The sequence below is a fragment of the Narcine bancroftii genome, chromosome 11 (genome assembly GCF_036971445.1).
Source record: "Narcine bancroftii isolate sNarBan1 chromosome 11, sNarBan1.hap1, whole genome shotgun sequence".
Taxonomy (NCBI): Eukaryota; Metazoa; Chordata; class Chondrichthyes; order Torpediniformes; family Narcinidae; genus Narcine; species Narcine bancroftii.
Window position 1 is genome coordinate 80,314,768 of NC_091479.1, and position 22,945 is coordinate 80,337,712.

Consider the following 22,945-nt stretch of genomic DNA (forward strand, 5'->3'; position numbering starts at 1 on the left):
CTCTGCCAGAGGCCGAAGTGCGTGCCGGCTCTGGGATTTCTGGGGTTGAGCTCCACTCTGTCTGTTTGCAGCACATGGCTAAGCTGCAGTCTCTAGTCCCTTAGGTGTAGTAAGGGCAGACCCTGGGGTACTGGGAGCTGCTGGTAAAGCCTCTGTGGGGCTTGTGTCTGCTGGAGAAGTAACCTGGGTGCTTGGGGCTGTTGGCTGAGTCTCTGGCTTTGGGACATTTGCAGTGGGCTTAGAGGGGATCCCTGCCATAGCGTGAGGTCTCCGCGGTACTGGGGAAACTGCTGCTGGGGGAGTGACGGTAGCGGTGTCTGCTTTCCCTGGCTCTGGAGTGGTTGGGAATCCTGCACATATGTGGCGATCGGGAGCACGACTTGTGGAGATCTTTCCAACCCCGCTTGTAGTGGCCCCTTTCTGACCTGACCGAGGTTTAGGGTCAGCGGCGCCTGTACCGGCAAACCCATGGGCAGGCAGGGCTCTTGGCCGTTTCTTACCTGCCCTATCGTACTTCTGTGGTCTTCCCCGCATTGCACCCCGATTCCAGTACAGCGGTCCCTCGCCGTCTCTGCCCTCGGATGCACGTGCGTGCCGGTCGTCCCCGGATTCCATTCCTCAGGTGGTCGGGAATGCGCGTCGGAGCAGAAGCAGCTTCCATCCTAGTAGCTATGATATTAGTTTATTAAATTGTACTGACACCAGCAGTGCGAATAGGAGACAGCTTTAATATGGACACTCAGAGGTCTTGTCTCTCTGCAAGACGAAACTGGAAGGCTGGACTGCAGCTCTGGACTGCTTTATAGACAAGGTCACCGGGATGACCCCTGGTGACCTAGTGGTGGAATTACATGTCATCACAGACTGAACTTGACGCAGTTGTCTCCCTGACATCTGCTGCTTCAGAGAGGAAACCTGGGGACCAGGAGGACGCCGGGCGGGGTTTCAAGGCTTCACGTACGACCGCGGCGGGAAGATCTTTCCTATCATTTGTTTTTATTCCTTCCCCCCCCACCCCCAGGAGAAAAAAAACCCGAAGTGACAAGAGGCAGGAAACTTTCTGGGGCGGGCGGGCGAGCGGGGAGAAGGAGGGAAGGGAGGGTCCGCTCGTTGAGCTGCTCGGACAACGGGCGCCCCCCTCCGGCCGGCCCGGCACCTCGCAATGCCTCCGGAACCCGAGCGCGAGCTGCGCGAGCAGCGTCGCCGCCGCCGGTCGAGAGCGCGTCAATGAAGCCGGAGCACGCGCTCGCGACGGGCCGCTTCGCGCACGGGAAGATGCCGGTGCCCTTCCCCGTGAAGAAGATTCGCAAGCACTTCAAGGTGCTGGTGCTGGTGGGGCTGGCGGCGCTGGGAGTTTGGGCGGCTTACCTGGAGTTGGTCGCTTCCCGGGACTGGAGGAAGAGCGGCGCCTTCGAGTACCAGCGGGGTAAGGAAAAGTCACGCCGGCCACGGAGACGAGGGGCGAGCAAAGCCAAGCCACTTTCAAGACCCCCCTCCCCTCCCCTCGCCCCCCGCCCCGCGCCTTCGCCCCCACGACGTGACCGTCTCCCACCATCGGCAAAGGGTTGTGGAAAATGGCGTTTCCACCGAGTTTCTCACTTGCTATTGTTGAGGCTGAACTTGCGGGTCCCCGGCTCTTCTTGTGGCTGTTGCTGCGAGTTGGTCATTGTCCACCGCAGTCTGAGTGCCCGTGGAGCCACGCAATGGGGCTGTACAACCCCCCCCAGTGTGTGTACAACCTCCCCCCAGTGTGTGTACAACCTCCCCCCAGTGTGTGTACGACCTCCCCCCAGTGTGTGTACGACCCCCCCCCGTGTGTGTACGACCTCCCCCCAGTGTGTGTACGACCTCCCCCCAGTGTGTGTACGACCTCCCCCCAGTGTGTGTACGACCCCCCCCCGTGTGTGTACGACCTCCCCCCAGTGTGTGTACGACCTCCCCCCAGTGTGTGTACGACCTCCCCCCAGTGTGTGTACGACCCCCCCCGTGTGTGTACGACCTCCCCCCAGTGTGTGTACGACCTCCCCCCAGTGTGTGCACGACCCCCCCCAGTGTGTGCACGACCCCCCCCAGTGTGTGCACGACCCCCCCCAGTGTGTGCACGACCCCCCCCAGTGTGTGCACGACCCCCCCAGTGTGTGCACGACCCCCCCCAGTGTGTGCACGACCCCCCCCCAGTGTGTGCACGACCCCCCCCAGTGTGTGCACGACCCCCCCCAGTGTGTGCACGACCCCCCCAGTGTGTGTACGACCCCCCCCAGTGTGTGTACGACCCCCCCCAGTGTGTGCACGACCCCCCCCCAGTGTGTGCACGACCCCCCCCAGTGTGTGCACGACCCCCCCAGTGTGTGTACAACCCCCCCAGTGTGTGTACAACCTCCCCCCAGTGTGTGTACGACCCCCCCCAGTGTGTGTACGACCTCCCCCAGTGTGTGTACGACCTCCCCCCAGTGTGTGTACGACCTCCCCCCAGTGTGTGCATGACCTCCCCCCAGTGTGTGCACGACCCCCCCCAGTGTGTGCACGACCCCCCCCCAGTGTGTGCACGACCCCCCCCCAGTGTGTGCACGACCCCCCCCAGTGTGTGCACGACCCCCCCCCCAGTGTGTGTACGACCTCCCCCCCAGTGTGTGTACGACCTCCCCCCCAGTGTGTGTACGACCTCCCCCCCAGTGTGTGTACGACCTCCCCCCAGTGTGTGTACGACCTCCCCCCAGTGTGTGTACAACCCCCCCAGTGTGTGTACAACCCCCCCAGTGTGTGTACAACCCCCCCAGTGTGTGTACAACCCCCCCAGTGTGTGTACAACCCCCCCAGTGTGTGTACGACCCCCCCAGTGTGTGTACGACCCCCCCCGTGTTTGTACGACCCCCCCCGTGTGTGTACGACCTCCCCCCAGTGTGTGTACGACCTCCCCCCAGTGTGTGTACGACCTCCCCCCCAGTGTGTGTACGACCTCCCCCCAGTGTGTGTACCACCCCCCCAGTGTGTGTACGACCCCCCCAGTGTGTGTACGACCCCCCCAGTGTGTGTACGACCCCCCCAGTGTGTGTACGACCCCCCCAGTGTGTGTACGACCCCCCCAGTGTGTGTACGACCCCCCCAGTGTGTGTACGACCCCCCCAGTGTGTGTACGACCCCCCCAGTGTGTGTACGACCCCCCCAGTGTGTGTACGACCCCCCCAGTGTGTGTACGACCCCCCCAGTGTGTGTACGACCCCCCCAGTGTGTGTACGACCTCCCCCCAGTGTGTGTACGACCTCCCCCCAGTGTGTGTACGACCCCCCCAGTGTGTGTACGACCCCCCCAGTGTGTGTACGACCCCCCCAGTGTGTGTACGACCCCCCCAGTGTGTGTACGACCCCCCCAGTGTGTGTACGACCCCCCCAGTGTGTGTACGACCCCCCCAGTGTGTGTACGACCCCCCCAGTGTGTGTACGACCCCCCCAGTGTGTGTACGACCCCCCCAGTGTGTGTACGACCCCCCCAGTGTGTGTACGACCCCCCCCGTGTGCGTACGACCCCCCCCGTGTGCGTACGACCCCCCCCGTGTGCGTACGACCCCCCCCGTGTGCGTACGACCCCCCCCGTGTGCGTACGACCCCCCCCGTGTGCGTACGACCCCCCCCGTGTGCGTACGACCCCCCCCGTGTGCGTACGACCCCCCCCCCCCCCCCCCGTGTGCGTACGACCTCCCCCCGTGTGCGTACGACCTCCCCCCGTGTGCGTTGCGACCTCCCCCCGTGTGCGTTGCGACCTCCCCCCGTGTGCGTTGCGACCTCCCCCCGTGTGCGTTGCGACCTCCCCCCGTGTGCGTTGCGACCTCCCCCCGTGTGCGTTGCGACCTCCCCCCGTGTGCGTTGCGACCTCCCCCCGTGTGCGTTGCGACCTCCCCCCGTGTGCGTACGACCTCCCCCCGTGTGCGTACGACCTCCCCCCGTGTGCGTACGACCTCCCCCCGTGTGCGTACGACCTCCCCCCGTGTGCGTACGACCTCCCCCCGTGTGCGTACGACCTCCCCCGTGTGCGTACGACCTCCCCCCGTGTGCGTACGACCTCCCCCCGTGTGCGTACGACCTCCCCCGTGTGCGTACGACCTCCCCCCGTGTGCGTACGACCTCCCCCCGTGTGCGTACGACCTCCCCCCGTGTGCGTACGACCTCCCCCCGTGTGCGTACGACCTCCCCCCGTGTGCGTACGACCTCCCCCCGTGTGCGTACGACCTCCCCCCGTGTGCGTACGACCTCCCCCCGTGTGCGTACGACCTCCCCCCGTGTGCGTACGACCTCCCCCCGTGTGCGTACGACCTCCCCCCGTGTGCGTACGACCTCCCCCCGTGTGCGTACGACCTCCCCCCGTGTGCGTACGACCTCCCCCCGTGTGCGTACGACCTCCCCCCGTGTGCGTACGACCTCCCCCCGTGTGCGTACGACCTCCCCCCGTGTGCGTACGACCTCCCCCCGTGTGCGTACGACCTCCCCCCGTGTGCGTACGACCTCCCCCCGTGTGCGTACGACCTCCCCCCGTGTGCGTACGACCTCCCCCCGTGTGCGTACGACCTCCCCCCGTGTGCGTACGACCTCCCCCCGTGTGCGTACGACCTCCCCCCGTGTGCGTACGACCTCCCCCCGTGTGCGTACGACCTCCCCCCGTGTGCGTACGACCTCCCCCCGTGTGCGTACGACCTCCCCCCGTGTGCGTACGACCTCCCCCCGTGTGCGTACGACCTCCCCCCGTGTGCGTACGACCTCCCCCCGTGTGCGTACGACCTCCCCCCGTGTGCGTACGACCTCCCCCCGTGTGCGTACGACCTCCCCCCGTGTGCGTACGACCTCCCCCCGTGTGCGTACGACCTCCCCCCGTGTGCGTACGACCTCCCCCCGTGTGCGTACGACCTCCCCCCGTGTGCGTACGACCTCCCCCCGTGTGCGTACGACCTCCCCCCGTGTGCGTACGACCTCCCCCCGTGTGCGTACGACCTCCCCCCGTGTGCGTACGACCTCCCCCCGTGTGCGTACGACCTCCCCCCGTGTGCGTACGACCTCCCCCCGTGTGCGTACGACCTCCCCCCGTGTGCGTACGACCTCCCCCCGTGTGCGTACGACCTCCCCCCGTGTGCGTACGACCTCCCCCCGTGTGCGTACGACCTCCCCCCGTGTGCGTACGACCTCCCCCCGTGTGCGTACGACCTCCCCCCGTGTGCGTACGACCTCCCCCCGTGTGCGTACGACCTCCCCCCGTGTGCGTACGACCTCCCCCCGTGTGCGTACGACCTCCCCCCGTGTGCGTACGACCTCCCCCCGTGTGCGTACGACCTCCCCCCGTGTGCGTACGACCTCCCCCCGTGTGCGTACGACCTCCCCCCGTGTGCGTACGACCTCCCCCCGTGTGCGTACGACCTCCCCCCGTGTGCGTACGACCTCCCCCCGTGTGCGTACGACCTCCCCCCGTGTGCGTACGACCTCCCCCCGTGTGCGTACGACCTCCCCCCGTGTGCGTACGACCTCCCCCCGTGTGCGTACGACCTCCCCCCGTGTGCGTACGACCTCCCCCCGTGTGCGTACGACCTCCCCCCGTGTGCGTACGACCTCCCCCCGTGTGCGTACGACCTCCCCCCGTGTGCGTACGACCTCCCCCCGTGTGCGTACGACCTCCCCCCGTGTGCGTACGACCTCCCCCCGTGTGCGTACGACCTCCCCCCGTGTGCGTACGACCTCCCCCCGTGTGCGTACGACCTCCCCCCGTGTGCGTACGACCTCCCCCCGTGTGCGTACGACCTCCCCCCGTGTGCGTACGACCTCCCCCCGTGTGCGTACGACCTCCCCCCGTGTGCGTACGCCTCCCCCCGTGTGCGTACGCCCCCCCCCGTGTGCGTACGCCCCCCCCCCCCCCGTGTGCGTACGCCCCCCCCCCCGTGTGCGTACGCCCCCCCCGTGTGCGTACGCCCCCCCGTGAGCGTACGCCCCCCCGTGAGCGTACGCCCCCCCGTGTGCGTACGCCCCCCCGTGTGCGTACGCCCCCCCGTGTGCGTACGACCCCCCCCGTGTGCGTACGACCCCCCCCCGTGTGCGTACGACCCCCCCCCCCCCCCCCCCTGTGTGCGTACAACCCCCCCTGTGTGCGTACAACCCCCCCAGTGTGCGTACAACCCCCCCAGTGTGCGTACAACCCCCCCCCAGTGTGCGTACAACCCCCCCAGTGTGCGCCCCCCCCCAGTGTGCGCCCCCCCCAGTGTGCGCCCCCCCCAGTGTGCGCCCCCCCCAGTGTGCGCCCCCCCCAGTGTGCGCCCCCCCCAGTGTGCGCCCCCCCCAGTGTGCGCCCCCCCCCAGTGTGCGCCCCCCCCAGTGTGCGCCCCCCCCCAGTGTGCGCCCCCCCCCAGTGTGCGCCCCCCCCCCAGTGTGCGCCCCCCCCCAGTGTGCGCCCCCCCCAGTGTGCGCCCCCCCCAGTGTGCGCCCCCCCCAGTGTGCGCCCCCCCCAGTGTGCGCCCCCCCCAGTGTGCGCCCCCCCCAGTGTGCGCCCCCCCCAGTGTGCGCCCCCCCCAGTGTGCGCCCCCCCCAGTGTGCGCCCCCCCCCAGTGTGCGCCCCCCCCCAGTGTGCGCCCCCCCAGTGTGCGCCCCCCCAGTGTGCGCCCCCCCAGTGTGCGCCCCCCCCAGTGTGCGCCCCCCCAGTGTGCGCCCCCCCAGTGTGCGCCCCCCCAGTGTGCGCCCCCCCAGTGTGCGCCCCCCCAGTGTGCGCCCCCCCAGTGTGCGCCCCCCCAGTGTGCGCCCCCCCAGTGTGCGCCCCCCCAGTGTGCGCCCCCCCAGTGTGCGCCCCCCCAGTGTGCGCCCCCCCAGTGTGCGCCCCCCCAGTGTGCGCCCCCCCAGTGTGCGCCCCCCCAGTGTGCGCCCCCCCAGTGTGCGCCCCCCCAGTGTGCGCCCCCCCAGTGTGCGCCCCCCCAGTGTGCGCCCCCCAGTGTGCGCCCCCCCAGTGTGCGCCCCCCCAGTGTGCGCCCCCCCAGTGTGCGCCCCCCCAGTGTGCGCCCCCCCAGTGTGCGCCCCCCCAGTGTGCGCCCCCCCAGTGTGCGCCCCCCCAGTGTGCGCCCCCCCAGTGTGCGCCCCCCCAGTGTGCGCCCCCCCAGTGTGCGCCCCCCCAGTGTGCGCCCCCCCAGTGTGCGCCCCCCCAGTGTGCGCCCCCCCAGTGTGCGCCCCCCCAGTGTGCGCCCCCCCAGTGTGCGCCCCCCCAGTGTGCGCCCCCCCAGTGTGCGCCCCCCCAGTGTGCGCCCCCCCAGTGTGCGCCCCCCCAGTGTGCGCCCCCCCAGTGTGCGCCCCCCCAGTGTGCGCCCCCCCAGTGTGCGCCCCCCCAGTGTGCGCCCCCCCAGTGTGCGCCCCCCCAGTGTGCGCCCCCCCAGTGTGCGCCCCCCCAGTGTGCGCCCCCCCAGTGTGCGCCCCCCCAGTGTGCGCCCCCCCAGTGTGCGCCCCCCCAGTGTGCGCCCCCCCAGTGTGCGCCCCCCCAGTGTGCGCCCCCCCAGTGTGCGCCCCCCCAGTGTGCGCCCCCCCAGTGTGCGCCCCCCCAGTGTGCGCCCCCCCCCAGTGTGCGCCCCCCCCAGTGTGCGCCCCCCCCAGTGTGCGCCCCCCCCAGTGTGCGCCCCCCCCAGTGTGCGCCCCCCCCCCAGTGTGCGCCCCCCCCCCAGTGTGCGCCCCCCCCAGTGTGCGCCCCCCCCAGTGTGCGCCCCCCCCCAGTGTGCGCCCCCCCCCAGTGTGCGCCCCCCCCCAGTGTGCGCCCCCCCCCAGTGTGCGCCCCCCCCCAGTGTGCGCCCCCCCCCAGTGTGCGCCCCCCCCCAGTGTGCGCCCCCCCCCAGTGTGCGCCCCCCCCCAGTGTGCGCCCCCCCCCCCAGTGTGCGCCCCCCCCCAGTGTGCGCCCCGGCCCCAGTGTGTGCACAACCCCCCCCCCCCCGTGTGTGCACAACCCCCCCCCCCCCCGTGTGTGCACAACCCCCCCCCCCGTGTGTGCACAACCCCCCCCCGTGTGTGCACAACCCCCCCCCGTGTGTGCACAACCCCCCCCCCAGTGTGTGCACAACCCCCCCCCCCGTGTGTGCACAACCCCCCCGTGTGTGCACAACCCCCCCCCGTGTGTGCACAACCCCCCCCGTGTGTGCACAACCCCCCCCCGTGTGTGCACAACCCCCCCCGTGTGTGCACAACCCCCCCCGTGTGTGCACAACCCCCCCCGTGTGTGCACAACCCCCCCCGTGTGTGCACAACCCCCCCCGTGTGTGCACAACCCCCCCCGTGTGTGCACAACCCCCCCGTGTGTGCACAACCCCCCCCCCCGTGTGTGCACAACCCCCCCCCCGTGTGTGCACAACCCCCCCCCCCCGTGTGTGCACGGCCCCCCCCCCCGTGTGTGCACGGCCCCCCCCCCGTGTGTGCACGGCCCCCCCCCCCGTGTGTGCACGGCCCCCCCCCCGTGTGTGTACGGCCCCCCCTTGCCTGTGTTTGACCTGTATCCCTCTAAGCCTCTACGAATACTAGATTTATGAAAATTCACTTTCTGAAAGCCATGTTGGTTTTTACAAAAGGATTTGAATGAGTTTTTGCTTTAATGCAATAGCTTCCAATAGTAATACTTTTACAGCTTATCAAAGGTTTCATAGGAATGCTCTAGTTTCGTAAAGTGGGGTATTCCTGTACCTGACATAACCATACCCCACCATACCCATCCCTACCACTTCCTCTGGACCTTTCACCATCCTTTATAGATGCCCTGCAGCTCACCTTTGGAATATTTTTCCCTTCACCTTAAACCTCTGGTGAAAGAATATAAGAAATAGTAGGTCATCTGACCTGCTGAGCCTGTTTTGCCATTCAGTAAGATCATGGCTGATTAGGCTGAAGACTTGTAGGAGTGTAATTTAAATATTATATCCAAAAATAAAGCAAACATTCATGTTTTAACATCCATAAAATTGGCATCTGCCTTCCTTTATTCCATTCTCCAGTCATTTGCAACCTTTTTTTCTTCCCAGCATGCCCCTTGTGCCACCCCCCCCCCCACCTACTCAAAGACTCATCCTTACACACATCATCACAACTCCTCACTCTGACTGCATGTGTGTGTTCCCTAGCTGTGCATTAACAATGGAGGCTGGCTTGCACGAGTGCACCACCTCCAGTACAAATTATTCCGAGCAAATAATTCACAGCCCCCTACCCTGGCTGACTGGATCTGCCCTACTACTACCATTCTGCCGGATCATAAAATATTCAGGATGTCGTTCCATAATTTTGTAGGGACTGTTGTGTACCAGCTGGAGTGGCTGGCAAACCGCATCGTGATGCATGAACAAGTGTGCAATGTTGCAAATCATTGCAGTTCATAAACCGCCTTTGACAAACGTCGGGGAGGAGCTGGTCTTAACGCTCTTATAATCTCCTGAAGACAGTGGATTTAACTTGACTGTCCATGCAGCGGAGTCCCAATGCACGGCTTCACAAATTCACCAGGTAGAGTTAGTGTGATGCCATACATCAATTCTGCAGATGAACACCCAAGGTCCTCTTTTATAGCTGAGTGTATTCCAAGGAGAACCTTGGGCAGCATATAGATCTTAAATATATTTAATGAGGCAGTGTTTACTGCTTTCTTGAGTAGCGAATTCACGATTCTCTGGGAAAAGCAGTTCTCATTGCTGTCTGGAACCTACCCCCCTGAATCTTGAGTCAATGTCTTTTAGTTCTCATCTTGCCTGCCAGTAAAAATTGTTTTGTGGCTTCTAGTTTATCCTTTTCATATTTTTATATATTTCCATAAGATCCCTTCTCATTCTTCTTAATTACAATAATAGTCCAAAGCAAGTCAGTCTCTTCTTGTAGGCTATGTCCTTCCTCTCTGGAATTGTCCTACTGCACTGCCTCCAAAGCCAGTAGATCTTTTCTCAAATAAGGACTCCAGAACTGTGGAGTATTCCAGGTGCAGCCCCACCATTGCCATGTACAAATGCAGCAAAGCCTCCCTGATTTTTAAATTCAATCCCTCTGGCATTTGCTTTCTTGACTACCTTTTGAACCTAGAAACCAACCCTTTGCAATTTATGCACAAGCCCTCCCAAGAACCTCTGCAAAACACCATGCTAAATGTTTCATTATTTAAATAATAATCTAATCTTCTGATTTTTCCTTCCTAAGAGTTCACGTATATTGACATTAAACTCCCATCTAACAGAATCAGCCCACTGACTTAGCTATAATCACTGCAGACTCTTCTCATCCTCTGTACTGTTTGCTTTTCCACTCAAGTTGGTGTCATCAGAAAATTCACAAATTCACCAGGTAGAGTTAGTGTCCCTTCCATATTGTTAATGAATGTAGTGAACATTTGTGGGCCTTGCACTGATCCTTGCTGCAAGTAAATCACAAAATTCTTGAGATACCATGATTGAAGTTAAAAACACAAAATGCTAGAAAAGTCAGCAGGTCAAACAGTGTCCTTTAAAGGTAAAGATACATAACTGACATTTTGTGCCCTTGAAAGTATGAGAAAATGCCAGCAAGAGTCCGAACAAAAGGCGAGGAGGGGGGTGGCAAGGCAGGAGATGATCATTTGAGAAAGGAGGAAGGGGACAGCAGCAAAGAGGGGGAGGGGGGATGGTAGAGCTGTGTGGATGAAAGAACTGGAAGAACAGGAAATGGGGGGGGGGGAGAAAGAAAAGGCAAGGAGGTTTAATGGAAGCAGTACAATCAATGTTCATGCCATGTGGCTAGAGGGTGCCCAGCTGGAAAGGAAGGTATTGTTCCTCCAATCTGCGGGTGGTCAGAGTGGGACAGTACACAAGGCCATGGACAGACATGCAAGTACGGTAGTGTGACCCAAAATTGAAATGGTTGGCCACCGGGAGGTTGCTGTGGTTGCGAACAGAGCGAAGCGATCTCCCAGTCTGCGATCAGTCTCTCCAATGTAGAGAATGCCACAAAGGGTGTACTGGATGCAGTAGATAAGTCCTCTGGATGTACAAGTGAAGTATGACTTCCTGTGAAAGGTCTTCTTGGGGCCCTGGACCATGGTGAGGGAGGAGGTATTGGTGCAAATGTTGCACCTCCTGTGGGTATAGGGGAAAGCTCTCGGAGTGCAATGGGTGGGGAGGATGAGTGCATGAGGGAATCGCAGAGGGAGTGGTTCCTGCAGAAGGCTGAGAGGGAAGGAGAGGGAAGAATGTGTCTGGTGGTGGTATCTTGTACTAAGTGCCAGAAATTCCGACGGATAGTATGTTGGGTGGGGTGGTGGGTGAGGATGAAGGCAATTCTATGTTTGTTATGTTACAAGCCCAGAGGACCCCAAAACCCAGCAGCAATAGATATTCATCAAGACAAATGGTTACTTAAACAAACGTTGCTTTTAATTATCTTTAAACATGGAAATAGGATCACACTTTAACTTAACTAATCTAATTTAATCCCCTTCTAATTCTAAGGGAACATGTGTGCAAGTTCAGAAAATTTATTTGGTTCACAGTCCAATCTCACTTCTCATTCCTCCAAGTTCACTGGTTGCAGGCAATTCTTATACTGTGCACAGAATTTAACATTGATGAAACATACCCCCTTAGGGTTCTCCAGATGATGACCTCTTTCTTTCAGGTCACCAGAATGCCTTTTTGTTTCTCTTATTCCAAGTGAAACATTAGACAGCCAATCCTCTCCTCTTGCATGAACCACAAGGGCTTTGACCAGGCTGAACTAAGCACTCACAACCCGTCTTCCAAATGGGGTTTTCCACAAGCTCGCTAGCCTATCCTGTTCTAGTCCCAGCTGTTGTTGCTGACTGTAACACTGTAGAAGTGATCTCTCTCTCTCTCTCTCTCTCTCTCTCTCTCTCTCTCCTCTCTCCTCTCTCTCTCTCTTTGAGAGAAAGCCTGTTTGACTTGCAAAACCACATGACCCTCTTGGAGCAGCAAGTTCCACTGCAGACAGAATGCGGCCCTGACAAGCTCTTTCACCTTTTGCCTTTTTATAAACAAAAATCCATTAGTGAAGTCTCTTGGGCACTCTCCAAAGCTTTTGCAAAGGCTCTGAGGCCCTGGCATGTCTACCATTAGTAGAGATCCAGTATTTTAAATAAGATCTGTTTTAAAGTGTTTGCATGTGATCTACTCTTAACAAACCTTGCCCCAATTTATCTTCAAAAACATATCTTTATACTCTGTCACACTTACATCTGGGGGCAGAGGGGACCAGGACAGATGAGCAGGAAATGGAGGAGATGCGGGTGAGGGCTGGTATATAGATGACTACATCAGGGCTGCCTCATGCACCCGCAATGAGCTTGTCAGCTTCATCTACTTAGCACCCAGCATTCACCCTGATCTCAAACTCATCTGGTCCATCTCTGATAACACTTCCCTTCCTGGATCTCTCTGGCTACATCTCGGGAGACAAGCTTTCTATTGATTTATACCACAAACCCTCCCAACTCCCACAACTACCTGACCACATGTCCTCTCACCCTGCCCACTGCAAATATTCCATCCCTTCTCTCAATTTCTCTATATTTGCTGCATCTATTCCCAAGATGAGGTCTTCCAGTCCAAAGCTTCTGAAATGTCTACTTTCTTCCACAAACGTGGCTTTCCCTCTACCACTATCAACTCCATTTCCCGCTTGTCTGTCCTGGCCCCCTCTGCTCCTAGACGCACCCTCCAACCACATGGCATGAACATTGACTTTACTGCTTTCCATTAAATCTGCTTGTTTTTTCTTCCCCCTCCCTCTTTCTTGTCCTTCCAGTTCTTTTACCCACACAGCCCTCCACCCTCCTCCCCCTCACTGCTGCTGTCCCCTCCCTCCTTTCTCCACCTATCATCCCCTGCCTTGCCACCCTCCTCTCCTACCCTTTTGTTCGGATGCTTGCTGGTATTTTCTCATACTTTAATGAAGGGCTCAAGCCTGAAACATTAGTTATGTATCTACATAAAGGACACTGTTTGACCTGCTGAGCTTCTCCAACATTTAGTGTTTTTACTGATCCTTGCTGATTACCAACCAGAGGAACACTCATTCATCCCAACTTTCTGCCTTGTATTAGTTAACCAATTCTCCCTCTGTGTGAATACATTTCCCTCAACTCCATGTTTCTTTATCTTATGGAAAAGTCTTTTATGCAGCACCTTATCAAATGCCTTCTGGAATAACATCTTCCTTTTCCCATCAATACACGGTGCTTGTTATTATCCTCAAAGAACTCTGGTAAAATTGTCCAAAAGCACCTTCCCCTCCTGATCCATGCTGCATTGCTAGTTGGCACAATGTCCATCCAGATGTCTTGCTATTTCTTCTTATTGAATGCTTCAAGTGTTTTCCCGACTATACATGCTAAGCTACACTTACTGGCCTATTGTTGCATGGCTTTTTCCTATATCCATTTTTAAACATGACATTTGTTGTCTTCCTATCTTCTGGGACCTACTCAGGACTATGACTATTCACCTTATCCATGTCCTTGATTATTTTGTTTATCTTTGATGTCTCCCCTGAGCTTCGTATGCTTCAGAGTCTATAGAGTCTATACAGCCTCTCATAATTTAAGCCTTTCGGTCTCAGTTAGGCCATCATGATTATTTTTTCTATCCATTCTAGTTTAGTGACATCCTCCAAGAGCAAGTCAACCAGAACTGTGTATGGTGTCCTCAGTCTGGTCTTGTTCCTCTGATTCCTGCTACTGGAGGCAAAAATACAATCACAAAAATGTGATTATCCTCTTATTTTTCAGTTCTAATTGTATAACCTCACTGGACGATTCCCCAAGTTCATCCTCTCCAAATTCTGTGAAGTACCCTGTAATTAAAAAAATGCAACATCCTCACCTCCAACTTTCACACCTGTTGCATCAAATGCAACTAGAGATGCTAGTCCTGCTTCTCCCTCTGCCATGTTTCTGTTATAGCTTTAATATCCCAGTCTCAGGTACCTACTAAGTTGTGAATGCATCTGCTTCACCTGTCAGGCTTCTTGAATTGAAATAAATGTAATTTAGACCTTCAGTCTTTCCTCGCTTTCTGCTGTTCATTGAACTTGCTCTCTTAACTTATGCATTTGCCTCAATCTTCTCGAGCCACATGATTGCTTTGTATTCTGTCTTCCTGTCAGATGAGTTTAAAGCCTCCTGAGTAGCCCTAGCAAATCTCGCTAATAAATTGGTCTCCCTCCAGTTTTAAAACAAACCTCTTGTTCAGGTCATTTCTGCCCCAGCAGAGATCCCAGTGGTCCAGGAATCCGAATCCCTTTCACGAAAATTATCTGAGCTATAGTACTGTCTCCTATGCTCACTAGCTGAAAGTAATCCAGCTCATTGTTTTCTGAAGAACCTCTGGTGCATTTGCAACTTTTCAATGTATTTCTGATCTCATGTCCTCCTTTTTGCTCTCCACCATCTCATTGAGGTCTCCAGAATTCTCCTGCATATATCAAGTTCTGTTCAGCTTATACCCTTTTTCTTTTGATTTGCATTGGTTAAGCAATACTTAATTTTAAAATTGTCATCATTTTCAATCCTTCCATTCTGTTGCCTTAACCTAACTGTAATTTCTGTTCTTACAACCCTCAGAAGTAGCTGGACAGATCTACTTTTTCCATATTTTAGAGTTCAATCCCAATATCTCTACTTCTGTCCTTTTCCTTCTGTAATTTTTCTTTGGTTCAAGGTAAGACTTAAAGATGGATGCAAAGTTTTGGTCTTCTGCTCCACTAACCTCTAGTGCGGCTTGGTTTCAAATTTTGAGAGCTCAGAATATTTTTCTATGTATCTAAAGCAGTATAAACACTTTGTGTTGGATAGTCAATTTATACCTTAAGTTCATGTGCATACACTTAATACATTGAATATAAGATTCCTTGGACACATTTTTGTTGAGTTCAGGGAATTGTGATCTACGACTATTTTAAATGTTCAAATAATTGAAATTACTGAGCATGCCAGTCAATATTTTTCACAGAAGATGATTTTGAGTTTGGACATTTTTGATCATTTATTTACAAGAGAATAATTGAATGATGGGTGGGTGATAAGCAATTGGAGGCACAAGTCTTTGAGCATTGTGTTTTGGTTATCTTCCGTTTGAAGTGAAATTAAACTCTGGATCACTGATGTTTTGTAAACTGCCCATTCAAACCAGTCGACTTTTGAGTTTATTCTCAAATTGGCTCTCTCAGTTTGGCAGTTGTTATAGTGATATTATGAAGTGTGTTTAATGTTCTAAGTATACTGTCCTTCTACTGCTTTAATAGCTCCAAGAAGTAATAGTAGAAAGTGTGGTGACCAGCTGCATCACGGTCTGTTATGGAAGCACAAATACCCCTAAGCATAAAGGTAGTGGACACAGCCCAGGACATCACAGGCAAAACTACTGAGAACATCTACAGGGAGCACACCATTGGAGAACAGCACCAATCATCAAAGACCTCACCACCCAGCACAACCTCTGGTCTCACTGCTGCCATCAGGAAAGAGGTATAGGTGTCATAAGACTCACACCAACAGGTTCAGGAACTGCTGCTCCCCCTCCATCATCAGCCTCTTCAACGACAAACTCAGTCATAGACTCCTTTAAGGACTCTTGTGCACTTCATTGATTTTCTTCTTGTTCTCTCTGAATTGCAGTCAGTTTGTTTACATGTTTTACACTGTGTCCAGTTTATTTTTTGCACTACCAATTAATGGTAATTCTGCCGCCCCCACAGGACGAAGGAATCTCGGTCGTGTATGTGATGTCATGTATGTAGTACTCTGACAATATATCTGAAATCTATTGTTGGTATACTTTGTGACGGTTGATCAGTTCTACAACCAGCAGAAGTCCATGCATAATATTCTGGCAGATTTGAATTGACCAATACTGTTGTTCTAGGATGAAAGCAAAAATATTGATTAATTATTAGCAGATATTTTAATGTCTTAAATTGAATACCTGGGGATTAATGAGAGTTTGACATGCAACTTCAGCACCATTGTTTGAGAGGATGGTTGATCTGTCTCAGCAACATTACCATCTCACTTGTTCCTTAACTTTATTGGTCTGTTTGATTGGATGGGCATATTATCTGTATGAGTTATCAAATGTCATGCTCTTCTACATTGCCACGTACCATTAATTTTTTAATTTTTTTCATTCTCCCAGTCATTAGAACAGTACAAGTCCTTTGGCTCACGATATTGTGTGACCTATATATACCAAAAAACTTTTTTATATTTAAAAAAAAACCCTTCCTTCCTCATAACCCTTCATGTCATCCCACTTCCTCCAAATCAAAGGAGTAGCCATGGGGACCTGCATGGGTCCCAGCTATGCCTGCCTATTTGTAGGCTTTGCTGAGCAATCCATGCTGCAAACGTATACAGGCAAGATTCCTCGCCCCCCCCCCAAATACACACACACACACAAACTCTTCCTTTGGTATATAGGTGACTACATCAGGGCTACTTCGTGCACCTGCGATGAGCTGATCACTGTTGAGAATGGCTGATCTAGAGATTCAAGATGGAACAGGTCTGATGGTACAGATCACTTGAACGGGGACAAGGGAGTAGTCAATGTGGCCCTCATCCTGATGACAACCTTCATGCGTGGCTGTATCAGGCTGTGCTTGGAACCATGGTATGTGGGGACCAAGTACATCTATGTATTGAGTATCTACTTGAGTTGTGATGGATAGCCATTGCTATGCTATGCCCAAGCCAGCTGGACATTGCCACACTACCTTTATGGAACATTTTTTCCAGAAAAACACCTTTGACAACGTCCAGCAGGCAATGGTCAACAAAGAATATTAACTGAAGAATAAGGATGAATTCTGTGGGGTGGTTCTCTGAGCAGAATACCTAATTGCCAGAGCTCACTATCAAGCACAGGACCTGGCCTGGCTGGTAGTAAGAGGAGCCCTTTCAGTCGGATCCTTACTGTGCTGATGGAGTATCATCCCTAACTTCCATTGCCCCCAAAACTGCTGTGATGGGGAAAGCATAGTCACCATTCTCTTTGCAGACTGTGGATTTCCTAAGATTGTGGAGAAGGACTCGAATTTACAGGCTTATTTCGAGGACTGATGCAGAGACAGACATCATGTGCTTCTGGAAGGTCACCTACAAATGAAAAATACTTTTGTCTGCCTGAAACTTGCTGGTCTTCTGGCACAATGGGACTTGTACATTAGCACTTGCTTGGGGGTATGCTGAAGCTTGGCACAGCCAATGTAAGAGCTCTGTGGGGAAGGACTCCAAGCTAGGATCCTCTGCTATCAGATATTGAGGGCCTGAGATAGCAGGAAAGTCACTTGTGCAGCAGAATGATGAACCACCCTGAGGGTTCCACATAAATGGTTAATGCTAAAATGTTAAGGGACTGAGGAGATTTGTTATGTCACCAAAGACTCTCAAACTTCTACAGGTGTACCATGGAGAACATTCTGCTGGTTGCATCACGTCCTGTATGGAGGTGCCAGCGTTCAGTACATGAGAAAACTTCAGAGGGTTGTTAACTCGACCTATGACATCACGGGCACCAGACCAATCCATTGAGGACATTTACAAGAGGTGGTGTCTTAAGAAAGCAACCTCTATCCTCATGGACCTCAACCACCCAGGCAATGCCCTCTTCACTCTATGGCCATTAGAAAAAAGGTACAGGACCCTGAAGGTGAACACTCAGCGGCACAACAACTTCTTCCCCTCTGCCATCACAAATCAAAAGACTCCATTGTTTAACACCAACCAACTACAATAGAAGACAGCAGGAAAACCAAGATCATTTCCGAATGTGCAATGTGCCCACCTATTGATGTCTTCAGACTGTTCTGCAGATAACTATGTTTAGCTGGATTTTTCTGAAGAAATATTAGAGGTGGCTTTTTCATTCAGCGAGTGGTGGCAGAATGGAATGAGCTTCCGAATGAGATAGTTGCAGCAGGGTCCCTTCTGTCATTTAAGAAAAGGTTGGATGTGTACATGGAGGTGAGGGGGTTGGAGGGTTATTGGCAGAGAGCGGGAGGTTTGAGCTAGTGGAGCTGTTGTAGTGAACTGGTGCTGACTTGAAAGTCCAACATGGCCTGTTTCTGCTCTGTAAATGGTTATATGGTTATATAACTGAAAATTTTAGGGCAGTTATTGATGATCATCATTTACTTCCATGCAACAAAAAAAAAGACCACAAATCGAGACCACAAACTAAGTTTTATTGTCCATTAGACAGTAGTGATCCAGATCCCTCCTGCAAGCTTCTCTGATGAGGCCTACCTACAGTTGTCACCTAAAAACAGTCAACAGATACCACCAGTGTAATCTCTGCAAAATTCCCAAATTCAATGCAAGATGTGAATAAACTTCTTATCACAATGACTGCGGAATTCTCCAATTCGAAAAGGTGGCCATTTTTTCTTCCACTGTTTCTGCTCTACCTGTTGAATTCCTGCAGCAGATTGTTTTTGGCATCAGATTCCAGTATCTGCAGTCTTCTGTTTGTCTGCATAAAATCTAATATTTGAACTTGCTTTGCTGAGAGAACAAGTGAACAGGTTGTTATGAGCACATTGGGTATCTTTGTTTCCTACAATACAAAGTTCAAAATGTTCTTTGTAATGAAGCACTTTAAATGATCCTGTGGTCATGCAAAGTGCTCCTTCAATCTTAAATGCAGCCCAAAATGCATCACAAGCTGATTTGCATTTATATTGTTTGTGCTTCAGATGCATCAGAACTTTGCATTTAGTGGAAGGTGCTCCTCTGAGTTCTAGTTGTAGTATTTAAAGGAAAAGCATGTGGGGTGGTGAGGGTGGGGGAGAACAAAGGATGCTGTGAAATGGTTTTATTAGGAGATTTATGCAGAGGCTTGTTTGTGAACAGACTTTTTGTGCTTTAGACAATGTATTTTACAATAAATGATGCTTCCAGTCTGTTGCAAACATTGCTTGAAATTTTGTTCTGGACAAGATTCCTTTGGTGGCTCTTCTTAACAACAGCATTATATAAAGTCCTGTAGTGTGCGCACTACATGAAGTGTGGAGTAAGAATGATACACACAATTGAGTTGGAGTCTGATTTATTGCTCTGCCAGCTCTGTTTATATTCACTCCCTGCCCCTGATGACAGGAGTGATGTCATTGCAACTGGCCAGCATTCCAGCTGTTACCCGCTATGCGGGAGAACATGCGGGATGGCGACTGTTGGTCCCTGCAGGGCCCTTGCAATCGCCGTGTTACTTGGCCATTTTGTGAGCCGGGTCGTGACTCAGTTCATAGGCCGCTACATGACCCACCCCCCCAGTCCCCCAAGAACCGGCGATCAAGGTCCATTGTAGCTTTGGGCAGCCTACCTCTGCGTTGTGGGGGCTGAGTCTTGACTAATGTCTACCAGTTTCAGTTGGTCAAGGATGAATGTTTCCTCTTTGCCAGCAATGTCCAATACACACATTATGGCTGACAGCTCTGTATGGCCCCTCATATGGCCTTTGAAGTGGGTGCTTGGTGTGCTCCCCTTTGCACAAAAACATTCGCAGGTGTGTAATTCTTTGGGGACGAAAGATTTGGGCTGGCCCTGCAACGGGGGCTGTGGAGGTGCTAGGGCACCCAGTCTTTCTCTCAGCTGCTTCAGTGCACCATGGAGGTTTCCACATCCTTGGCAGCAGCCAAGAATTCCCCTGAGATCACTAAGGTTGTTCCGTAGACCATTTCTGTTGCAGAGACATTAAAGTCCTTTTTCAGCATGGTGCATATCCCCAGAAAGACCCAAAGCAGTTCATCCGCCCAATTGGGCCCCTTGAGCCGGGCCATCACGGCTGCTTCTAAGTGTCTGGAACTGTTCCATCAACCCGTTGGCCTGGAGGTAATATGCTGTAGTATGGTGGATTTGGGTTCCTAACAGTTTGGCCAGCACCACCCAGAGCCCCGAGGTAAACTGTGATCCCTTGACGGAGGTTAGATGTTCCTGGACTCTGAATCTGGACACCGAGGTGTTGGTTAATGCCCTGGCGCAGGTCTCCGTGGTCACGTCGCTGTCGGGACTGCTTCTAGCCATCTTGTGGACCAGTCAGCCTTGGGTATTTCGCCCCACAGGAAACTGATGTGGCTGAACCTGTGCCACGCTGCTTCAAAAATCTGGGGAAGAGCTTTAGTGTGAGTTTGCACCTTGGACACCTGGCAGAGTGTGCAGGCCTTGGCCCACTGACTAACCTGATGAACCTGCTGGTCACCATCTTTTCAGTGGTTCTGATGGTCGGATGTGCCATGTTGCGCACCGCATCAAAAACTTGCCATCTTAATTGCTGCTGGCACGATGAGGTGGGGTTTTCTGGTGGAAACATTGCAGGGAAATGTCTGTTTGCTAGTGGCGATGTTGACATCCTCTAGCTGCAGTCCAGAAAGTGTTGTCCTGTATGCTGGGATCTCATGGTCGTCGTGCTGCCCCCTGACTAGGGCTGAATAGCCTATGCCCTGGAATAGGGTGTGGACGGACTTGATGGTGGGACGGGAGAATGCATCGGCCACAACGTTGCTCTTGCCAGCAATGTACTGGATGTCCGTGGTGAATTCAGACACGTAGGAAAGGTGCCTCTGCTGCCTGGCCGACCACTTTATGGAAGGCGAAAGTCAGTTGTTTGTGGTTTGTGAAGACCTTGAAATGTTTGTCTTCCAAAAGTATCAGAAGTGCCTGACTGCCAGGTACAGTGTCAATAGCTCCTGGTCAAAGGCGCTGTATTTAAGTTCAAGTGGCTGGAGGTGCCTGCTTAAAAAAAAAGGCCAGAGGCTGCCCCTGTCTGTCGATCAGCTGTTTGAGGACTTCTCCAACCGCCGTTCTGAGGGATCCACTGTGAGGGCAGTTCATGCCTCTGACCTGGGGTGAACCAGAAGGGTGGCATTGGCCAGAGTGTCGTACGCCTGCTGGAACATCTCCAAGGTCCCTCTTGTCCCAGGCAATGTCTTTATTTTTCCCTGCCATGAGTGAGGAAAGGGGCACCTGATCCAAGCTGCTGCCGGTATGAATTAATAGTAGAAGTTGATCATGCAGCAAACTCATGCAGCCCTTTCATGGTGCGAGGTCTCATGAACTGCCAAATGGCCTCCACCTTCTTGGGCAGTGGTTTTGTCCCATAACTGTTGATCCGATGCCCCAGGAAGTCTATTGTGTCCTGCCTGAACTGACACTTGGTTGGATGATTCTGAAATATTTTAAGGTTGAGATCTTTTATTGTTAACTGTTTTGAATAGATCATTGATTAAAATATCTACTGAAGACTGGAAGTCAAAGATATTTTATGTACCAGTTTTTAAATCCTTGACTGGATTCCTTTGGACCAATATTTTTAAGAACCATGACTAATTCATTTCCTCTTATTCCTGTCTATCTTGCATCCATTCATGATCATGGAAATATTTTGGGTGTTCTTTTCAAGTATTTACTATTTGTCTGGCTCTATATAAAATATACAACTGAAATAGCCAGCCTAGTAAAAAAAATGTAATGGAGGATTTCCTCTCTTCTATTCACTGGTTGCCAAGACACATTGAGATATTGATTTGGAATTTAAAATGGTACAGTACTACAAAACCTAAGGCAGCTGACCAGTGAGCCAGTTTTTTTAATTGTATTGGAGAAGAGGACTTTGAATGAAAAATAAAGAGGAGAGGTGTATGGAGATTAATGCAAGGAGCCAAAATAGGGCTAGCAAAATTATCATTGACTTTATCTTGAAAATCCAGAGAAAGATGAAAATTTATTTTGTATCTCTCACTATTAAAATCTTCAATGAATAGAGCAAGTTAATTTTCAGTTCCAGACAAGTGGAGCAATCTAGACCATTTAAAAATGAAGGGACTTGAATATGTTTCTTTCAAAGCATTCAAAAATAACGTGACAGAAGATGTCTTGAAATGGGATTTCATGCTGAGGTAGTTTTTGAAGGAGTGTTTAGAGGAGTAATATTGGTAATTTATTGCATGTTGGAAGTGCTTATCAGATGTGCTCAAAAGTAATTTTAACTTTGGACTAGTAGCACAGTCATTGGGCCTTGAGCCCTTGCTGACCAAATACCCCAATGAACTTATAGCTCATATGTTTTGAAGGTTGGGAAGAAACTAGAGCACCCAGAGAAAACCCACACAGACACAAGGAGAATGTAGAAACTCCTTACAGACAGTGCTTGATTTGAATCGCTTTCAATAGTGCTACTCTAACTGTGATGAGCAATGTTGGCCCCTATTATTAATACCGCAGAACATGCAAATTTGTACATTATTTTCCCCCACTCCTAGTCTCTAACCCATTTTTTTTTCTTGAAAATGGTTGATTGAACATAATTTAAACAGACACTTAAACGATATTTGTGTCGTTTAATTATGGTCAGATTAGGCATTTGTGTACTGTGCACGATTTTCTTTGTGCAATGACATTATGAGCAGATGAATTGTATTGTTTGAAATAAATGCAGTTTGGACTTGAATGTTCTGTTTATCTCATCATATTCTATTCTTGTGAAATTGTGATCATTCAAGAAACAGCCAGTTCATGTTATGCAAAACATGCTGCTCCCCAATTATAGAAATGCGGGGTGGGGGGAGACCTCGTAAAAACACATTTTGTTGCAGTTTTGTTTGCTCTTTTTATGTGGGCTATTGTAGAATGTATAACAGAATAGTACTAAAATTGAAAAATTATAAAGTATCAGTGTTGGACTGAAATTCCCTGAAAGCAGTAACTTCAATAATTTGGCATATTTGAGGCTTAATTTCTCTTGTTCATGAAAATGCAAATGCTTGCATCTCTTCACAACTGCTTGCTCCCCACTGATGCTGGACTCCACGTGGAGCAAGAGTACCTTGCTGTCTGCTGAAATTGTTCAGGAAAGACTGATGCATCATTTTGAATGAGAGAAAAGGCTGAGGGAGAAGAAAGTATGAGGAAATCTATTTCTTTTTGAATTGATATATTT

The 22,945-nt window shown here is 53.0% G+C and overlaps 1 protein-coding gene across 2 annotated transcripts in view; it reads left to right on the top strand.

The window, feature by feature from the left end:
• The first annotated feature begins 971 nt into the window (after positions 1-971).
• b4galnt3b (beta-1,4-N-acetyl-galactosaminyl transferase 3b) overlaps positions 972-22,945 on the top strand; it is a 150,392-nt gene continuing 128,418 nt past the window's right edge. For both annotated transcript variants that reach the window (XM_069903665.1, XM_069903666.1), the window contains exon 1: positions 972-1,426. In XM_069903665.1, coding sequence (XP_069759766.1) covers positions 1,228-1,426 — 199 coding nt within the window. In that variant the 5' untranslated portion in view covers positions 972-1,227. The remainder of the gene's footprint in view (positions 1,427-22,945) is intronic.